The sequence below is a fragment of the Cupressus sempervirens genome, chromosome 2 (genome assembly GCF_028749045.1).
Source record: "Cupressus sempervirens isolate cs-2001-9-10 chromosome 2, ASM2874904v1, whole genome shotgun sequence".
In the NCBI taxonomy this organism is placed as follows: domain Eukaryota; kingdom Viridiplantae; phylum Streptophyta; class Pinopsida; order Cupressales; family Cupressaceae; genus Cupressus; species Cupressus sempervirens.
Window position 1 is genome coordinate 28,249,914 of NC_143119.1, and position 8,556 is coordinate 28,258,469.

Consider the following 8,556-nt stretch of genomic DNA (forward strand, 5'->3'; position numbering starts at 1 on the left):
ATGTGCAGATAAGTATTTTTATCTTTTACATTTATCTACTCTTTGTAATCTCTCTCTTATTTGTAATTTTTTACATACTATAAGGGTTTTTTCTTTGATCTTTTCTTTTATGTTGAAGACATTCTTACAAGAAAAGAAGGTTGGTACTCTGCATTTGCTACCAAATATTGTATAGACTCAATCTAATGATAGTAGCTCCAAAGACCCCAATGATCAAGATGGATAAAGTGAGGCCTTTGAAGAAAACATCTTTGATGATTGAGATTATGAGTTTCTTCTATATTAAGAGGGAGTATGTCACTTCTTCTAAGGAAATACACCTGAGCTTAGAAGATTGATACTCAGAGGGAGTCAAGAAATACATGTGTGCAATTGCATAATTTTGATGGGCCCACTCCTATGTATATCATGAAGAAGTGATGACTTATCGCTAGAAAATTAGATATAAGATTTAGAGTGAGTTAAGAAGAATCCTTGGGGAAGAGATTTTCTAAGGGAGTAACTACTAAACCTAACTTCCCAGGATCATTGTTCAAAGGGAGAATTTTTTTGAGGTGCAATCCTTTGTGAATGATATCTTCTCTATGAGAAGTTCTAAGTGAAACTCCTTGTAATGCATTCTTCTCTATGAGAGAAAATTAAGATGAGAGCCTTCGTACCACCCTATAACTGGGTTCATGGTGGTTACTATTTCACATATGATATGTAATGAAAGGTGACAATCTTTCATTGGCATATATAAATAGAAGATAATCATTGTAAGATGACGATATTATAAATGGTAGACCTGTTATCATGATAGACTTCATTAAATTATTGTCCCAGAGTGTTGGAAGTCATGATAATGAATAGACAGAAGGTAACCATTGTAAGGTGGTGATCTTATTAATTATAGACCTATTATCATGGTGCTTTGGGTCAGATTATGTTGGACACCATGATAACAAACTTATTATGATTCTTTGGGCCAAATCTTGTCAGACACCATGACATAGTTACTATTATAGACCACACTTTAGGTGATGTTTAAGCTTATATTAAAGTTATAGAATTTATTTCAATTGTGTGTTATAAAAGGTGAGATGATATCTCTTCATATATTTGAGAGCGTAATGTGTTCTATGCCAATCCTCCATAACTAAGACGGAGTGTTAAAGTTGTAACTTTAGTCGAATTGATTTAATTTGATATACATTATTGTTATTAGTATTAATCATTATTTACTATATATAATTATCTATGTTAATACACACACACACATACATATATTGTTATACATATTATTATTATTCATGTTATATTATTTAAATGATGATTACACCATAGAGACTTGTCTCCTCTTATATTTATATGAGTTCCAAATCTACATTTGGAGAACATCAATAACAATGGCTATGATTCTACATTTGCAGAAACGATCCTAGAAATTAACAATATTTAAGGTAAGAAAGTTTGAGAAAGATTACAACTAGATATGGTAGTGTGGAATAATCAAATACATTCATGTGAAGATTTATTTGACAAGACATTCATGGCCTTGTAATGAACTCCTCCTATCAAATCGAAAAATACCCCTCCTTTTTGATGACCTCATCTTACTATCACACTTCCTCTAATGATGACTTGTACTTTTCCATACAATTGCCAATAATCTTTATCATCATATTTGAATATCCAACAGTTCCATCATGCACGACATTCTAGATATGAGAAGTATCCACATTGATGTCTTATTAAGGAAGACATGCCTAATGAGGAAAATGATCATAGCACGATCGATTAATAAAATCATGATGTTGAACTTGAACTTGAAACTAGAAGGTTCAAGGTTCAAGTTCAACACCTAAGTTGGCAGACCAAACCAAACACTAAAGGAAAAAGGCTTTCAACTTTCTTACGAACAACTTGAACTTGAAATTGAACTTAGGATGAAATGAAGGTTCAAGTTCAACTTTGACTCAAGAATGAATAAAGTTCAAGGGTGAATCAAAAGAGTAACGATTATTAAAAGTGCAACAATGTATATGGTGGACCCCAAAATAAAAACAATAAAAATTATGGTACTTGATTAAGAATTTATCCACTACACCTATTACCCAATATTTAATGGTATAGTTCCTTCAAATAAAGGAATGCATAATAGCTACCAGTGACTTTGACAATAAAAGTATTAAAAGGTATGTACTTATACATTGTATCATATATATCTAGCCCTTGAGCACTAGATTTTTTGGAATGGTAGCCAGAACAACTTTTAGATAAGCAAGTGTTTGGCTTCTCGTTGATGATATATGGTCCTTTATTGCCACGAATCTCTTCTTTTGGTGTTATATTGTGATGTATGATATGAAATGTGAATGTACACCAAAACAATTTACTTTTCCTAAATTCAATGGTGAAGGTCAAGGCAGAGGTAGAGAAAGGTGCAGAGAAAGTTGAAAAGGTCAAACTCCACATGTCAGGCACATGTTGTTCGACTAACAGATGTCTTGACAAAGTATTTTCTATTTAAAGAAAATATTCCATACTCGGTCATGAAAAAGACAAAAAGACACTAGTTTTTGCACAACACTACTAGAGAATTGTTACCTTTACCATCATTTTCGTCGTTGGTGCAATATAACTTTTTAACTGGCTTTCGGAATTGACCTCTTGACCTCCTTTACTTCTAAAGATCTGGCGAACAAGATCTAAACCCTATTTCGCTCGTCTCTGGTTTGCTCGGTTGATTCGTATGTCGATTGTATAGTTAACCGAAAACCCTAAAGCCCATATGATAAAATGGATCAAGGCATCAAAATGATGCGAGAAAAAACCTCTGCATGCAAGGAAAAAACATGGAAAACCCTTAAAAACCTTTTATCAAAGATTTCTCGTTATATCCGTACGAAGGTAATGAATGATAGTCGAACTTCAACGAATTTTTTGTGTTGTTTTGAAGTTCGTTGAATTTCGAACCTGATGGCAGAAATTTGCCAAACCCTGTGACATAGGGTTTGTACCAACACCCTAAAAACATGGGATGATGCAAAAACAAAGTAGAGGTGGAATGAGAAGAGGGTTTGGGCTAATGGGTTGGGGTCATACCTAACAGAGGTTACAGATGACGAGTCTAGAGAGCGTCAATATTATTGTTAGAATTTTTTAATTGAAAAAATAGTAAATGCCCCTAGGAAAATTAGGATCATCCTTTTAGAAAAAAAATTAAACAATTAAAAAACAATTTTAAAAGTAAATCACATTTTAAACTTAATTTTTTCAGTTGTAAAAATTAATTAAAGAATACAAGTGAAAACATTAGCTCACTACATATAAAATAGTCACAGACTAACAATTGTATACTAATGAATCTATTTTAGATATTTGAAAATAGATTAAACTGTTTTACTTTAACTTATGAAAAAATAAATCAATATTTATAATAGGTGGAACGAAAGTTCTATTACAATTGTCTAGAAGTTCTATTACAATTGTCTAGACACTACTTTCCGTTTTCCACTCGATATGCAAAATATAATTTAAATCATTATCTTTCAATCTTTTTACCGTTTATATTTCCACCAAACTAAAAAAAATCACTCTTATAATAATAATAGTCATTATTGCTTAAAGATAACGATCCGTAAAAAATGGGGATTAGTGATTGGCCGACTATTATGATACAGATAAGGACGACTTGAATAAAAAAGGTACAAAAGAATTTAATAAAAGTGAAAGGGAATCAATTGGCAGTCGAACACATTGAAGGGGACGAAAACGTCTTTACATCAAGACAATGCGTAAGTTGGATGTTTGCAGTATTGCTACACTCCTCAATTACAAGGAAACCACAACTTTCCCTATCAGCGGGCTTTATGAGAGTTGTTTGATATGACCATTTGTGAAAGAAAACATAGTACGATGTTGATTTCTTAGCACGCCTCCAGATCGTACGGCCTTTGCTTGACAAAATTAAGAACAGTTGTTGACCCCACCTGTCCTGTCAAGTTTTGAAGGCGGCTGAGAAAACGTTGGGGAGTGACAGTGATTTGGGCTGATTAATTATCATGTTTAGAGCCATGCCTCGGAAGCACAATGTGCAGGGTTCAAATCTGATAACGTACAATCTAATCCCCACTAAAATAAACATACAGTGTACATTATACTATACTGACATAAGAATCTACGTAGAGCAAAAAAGATATGGACATAAACCTGAATTTGATGTTTTTTTATAAGCTATATTGGATATGTACAAAAATAATCTGTACAAAACGATCGCAAACATAAACGGATCCCAATCTATCCTTTCGGAAGTTCATTAGTTTTCATTTTACAGAAAAGTTGCAGCGGCAACATGTCGGGCCTCTCCAACTGGTTTTCAGCCCATCTCTGTACTACTAACAATAGACATGATCGTGATGTTTTCTTGAGCTTTCGCGGCCTTGACAGCCGAGATTTTGCTACTCGATTACACTCTGCTCTTGATAAAGTGGGCATTCTCACCTTCTTAGACAGTAAAAGCTTAGAGAAGGGTGATTATATTCCGTCTTCTTTGGTTCAAGGCATCCAGTCAAGCAGAATCTGTATTCCTATTTTCTCCAAAAACTTTGCCTTTTCGAAATGGTGCCTGAGGGAGGTATGGTTTATGGAAAAGTGTAGAAAGAGAATCATCCCTCTTTTTAACGGCGTTTCTCCTTCACAGGTTAGTAACCCAGATGGAGCCATATATACAAAAGATTTCGAGAATCATGAACTTGAGAAAACATTCAGCCCTGAAGATATTAGTGAGTTGAAAGGAACATTAGAGCGTGTTGGTGGACTACCTGGCTGGTCATACAAAGAAAGTTCCGGGTAATTGGTATTCGCTAAATTGATTTCTTTTCTCTTTTTCAATTGTGTAAACTATACCATTGATATTAGCTGTTTACCCATTTTCAGGGAGGAATTTGTGATCGAAGAAGTCATAAAGGAAGTTGTGAGCATCTTACTTTCGGAAAAGGTGTGTCTGGACATTCCAAGATGCTTTGGTTTAGACTGGCGGGCGGAGGATATCTTGAATTTACTAAACGCAGGGGATCATCAGAAGAAGATTATGAAAGTTGGTATACACGGGATGGACGGGATGGGTAAAACGACCCTGGCCAAGGTTGTTTACAAACGACTCTTATACTCCCGCTTTGAATTGCATTGCTTCTTACTGGGTGTGGGAGAAAGATGTGATGGGGAAAATGGGCTTGTAAATCTGCAGACCGAGATGCTCAGAGATGTATCAACATTCAGAGGCGAAGTAGGGTGCGTCAAAGGTCTCCTGAAACACTCTCTCAAGGGTAAGAAGATTCTCCTCCTGCTGGATGACATTCAAAGTGCGGAACAGTTAGAAGCTCTTTTAGGAAATTACACTGACTTCGGGGAAGGCAGTTGTTTGCTCATCACATCTCAGAATCAGCATATTCTAAAACTGGCGAATGTTGATAAAATGCACGAGGTGAAGGGACTTCCTCACGAATATGCCATGCAGTTATTTAGATTCCATGCATTCCCCAGTTCAAGCTGTCCCGATCCAGAGCTACAAACTCTGAGCAGTGATATTGTGAGTGCCTGTGAAGGCCTCCCGTTTGCTCTCCAATTTGCTGGGAAAACCCTGGCTGGTGCGGGCGATAGAAATGTGTGGAGAGGAATGACCGACAAGTTGAAGTTTGAGCCCAGTTTGCAAAAGATTCTTAGGGTCTCCTACGATGCCCTTGATCCCTTCGAGAAGGCAATGTTTCTGGATATAGCTTGTTTTCTTACTGGAAGCGACAAAGGGATTGCTATGATCTTTTGGGCAGCGTTGAAATGGAGTAGTTGTCATGCTTCTCTCAGAAATCTCTTGCAAAAGTCCTTGGTAAACTTGGGTCCTAGAGAAGAATTTATGATCCGTGGCTGCCTCAAAGATTTGGGCAGAAATCTGGCAAATGAAAAGCTCCATAAACGTACAAGACTATTCGATGAGGACGCCGTGCATTCAGTGATGAATCTATCATTGGTATTCAGCTATTTCTTTACTACCTAGTATTTTTTGAGTATGTCATGTCTAACATAAACTATGTATGGCTATTTTTTTTTTGTGTCAATGGAAATGAGTTATGTATGTGTGCTCTTATATGGAATCAATTAGGGAAAGGCCATGAGAGCGCGTTATCTTTGCTACGAGCCCAAGGAGAGGAAGACATTGAAAGCAGACACGTTCATGTTCTACAACTTGAGGTTGCTTTGGCTTGCAGATGTTGTGATAGATGGACATTTTTCTGAGCCATGCTGCTTGGACGATCTGAGATGGCTAAGATGGAGGAGATGTTCATCAAAACGGCTACCAACGGGAATGAACCTGAACAAGCTTGTTATTCTGGAGGTGACCGACAGTCAGATAACTCATCTGTGGGACGAGGAAACAGATGAACAATCAAATGTAAGTCCTCAGAGACTGAAAGTGCTCATTTTGAGAGGATGTACATCCCTGGAGAAGCTTCCTTCTAAAATAATCTATACCCAGTTGCAGATCCTGGACTTGCACAATTGCCACTTACTGAGAAGTTTGCCCGATACGGTGGGAAACTTCGGCAGCTTAGTTTCACTCAACATGGAAGGCTGTGGTGTTTATTCTCTGCCAGATGATTTCGGTAAGCTTTCAAGTCTGAAACAGCTGAATCTGTCTTGGTGTAAGAATTTGCGCAATCTTCCAGCTAGTTTTGGCAATCTGACAAGTTTAGTAAGACTAGACATTCATCACAATAGTGAACTTAGACAGCTACCGGACACAATTGGCGGCCTAAAAGCTTTGTGTTATCTGGATGCGGGCTACTGTCAACTGTGTGACGAGGGACTCCCAGACGGAACATTCGAATTGTCTTCGTTAAGAGTATTCCATCTTGAGCATAACGGATTTCGGAGTCTCTCTGGCGGCTTAGAAAAGTTGAGCGCACTTTGGGAGATTCATTTGGACGGCTGCAGCGAGCTCTCCCAGCTGCGACGTGTCCCGCCATCGCTGGAGATGCTTTTTGTCCGCGACTGCCCGCGTCTGGACAAATTACACTGTTTGTCCGGAATGAGGAATCTTTTTAGATTAGACGTCAGCGGATCACGTCATCTGACGGAGGTGGGGGGGTTAGATTCATTGCATGGATTAACCACGCTGAGGTTAATGGAGTGTCAGAAACTATCCACCGACAAACTGGGGAGGTGCCTGCAGGGTCTCAAATCACTGGAGAGTCTTTTCATTGGCGGGCCAGGCGTCTCCCGCGTACAGCTCCAATCTTTATTCGATTCTATACAGGTATTAAAAATAAATCTCACGCTAAGGCTTTGATTTTAGACTAGAAGTATTAAAATTAAATAGTTGATGTTTAAAGATGATCACCATAAGACTGTCCCAATAATCAAATGCAAACGTATAGATAATCTAGCTGTAACAAATGTGTATGTGTTGGAGTTTAACAATTAAAAACGATATTGAATGTTTAAATGATGACTAACGTATAACAGTATTCTCAGGTTAACTCTTTCAGAAACGAATGTCTGATGTCTAGTCCGGTGAGCAGTTCAAGATGGCTGTGCGGCGAGGCGAATGGGCAGAACAATTGTGTTGAATTAAGTGCAGTTCACAAGTATTGCGCGGGATATATCGTTTGTTGTCTTTCACTTGGGCAAGGCTTTGATTGCCAAGGCACAAACAGGCTGTGCTACGAGATCGAAAGGAAGAAGAATTCAGGGCCACGCAAAGTGATCCACCCAGAGGTAGGTTTTGGAAGAGAAGATGTGTTGGAAATACGAGTTGTTCGAGTAGAGTGTAATTCCAACTTTACTTGGCTGAGAACGGGAGATAAAATGACCGTGAATGCATATTCTCATCATCAGCAATGGAAGGCCTGTTTCAAATTTTTAATGTATGAAGATGATGATGCAACTCGTCCTCCGGCAGAAGAAAACTCCTTTACTACTGTAACATTTGGTGTATAGTGAAACAATTCCCGTTTAAATAAACCATGTTTAATGTTTCTTTGGAGGCCAAAGAGGAAAGAATGTATTGACTCTTACGATTAAAGTAATCAATGTTTGACTACCTTTTACCCCTCAAAAAAGTTGATTGTTGACTAGGCAGGACCACCATTCGCTTTATTTGAGTTACGTACCGTTACCAGCTTTCGTTTAATTCGTTGTAATGGGGACGTTTAGTCTTTATCAAATTTGTTTTTTCGTTTTTTTAAATGTCAAAGATCTTTATCTAAAATTTACAAAACACACAAGTGTCGGAAATTATAAATGATACAAAATGTCTGAAAATCAACATACAATGTTGAAATCTTATGTAAAACTAACGTCTTTCGGATAACATTAGGAAGAACGACATCAAAGTTCAATACAATTCAGTAAGAGTACCAAATTTGCATGAAAAAACATATTCTACAGAGAGAAACCTAGATATGAAGAGATTTTGGAATTATGCCCAACTTGTTATGGTACCAGGTGGGAGGGGCATTCATCAAGACCTTGTGAGCTTAGTTGTCAATTTTCATAGGAGGGGGTGCACTATCCATA

General features: G+C 37.3%; 1 protein-coding gene across 1 annotated transcript; it reads left to right on the plus strand.

The window, feature by feature from the left end:
- Positions 1-4,071: 4,071 nt before the first annotated feature.
- On the plus strand, positions 4,072-8,204 carry LOC149570915 (TMV resistance protein N-like). The gene is made up of 4 exons (XM_089812475.1): positions 4,072-4,833; positions 4,921-6,007; positions 6,140-7,294; positions 7,513-8,204. Exons 1-4 carry the CDS (start codon positions 4,337-4,339, stop codon positions 7,975-7,977), a joined length of 3,204 nt encoding a protein of 1,067 aa, XP_089668601.1. The 5' UTR covers positions 4,072-4,336; the 3' UTR covers positions 7,978-8,204.
- Positions 8,205-8,556: the final 352 nt, after the last annotated feature.

What these genes read in the sequence shown, in the direction of transcription:
- LOC149570915 (XM_089812475.1), top strand. Translation starts at nt 4,337, where the DNA reads ATGTCGGGCCTCTCCAACTGGTTTTCAGCCCATCTCTGTACTACTAAC. An exon ending in CAGTGATGAATCTATCATTG is followed by an intron (nt 6,008 to 6,139) that starts GTATTCAGCTAT and finishes GGAATCAATTAG; the next exon opens with GGAAAGGCCATGAGAGCGCG. An exon ending in CTTTATTCGATTCTATACAG is followed by an intron (nt 7,295 to 7,512) that starts GTATTAAAAATA and finishes CAGTATTCTCAG; the next exon opens with GTTAACTCTTTCAGAAACGA.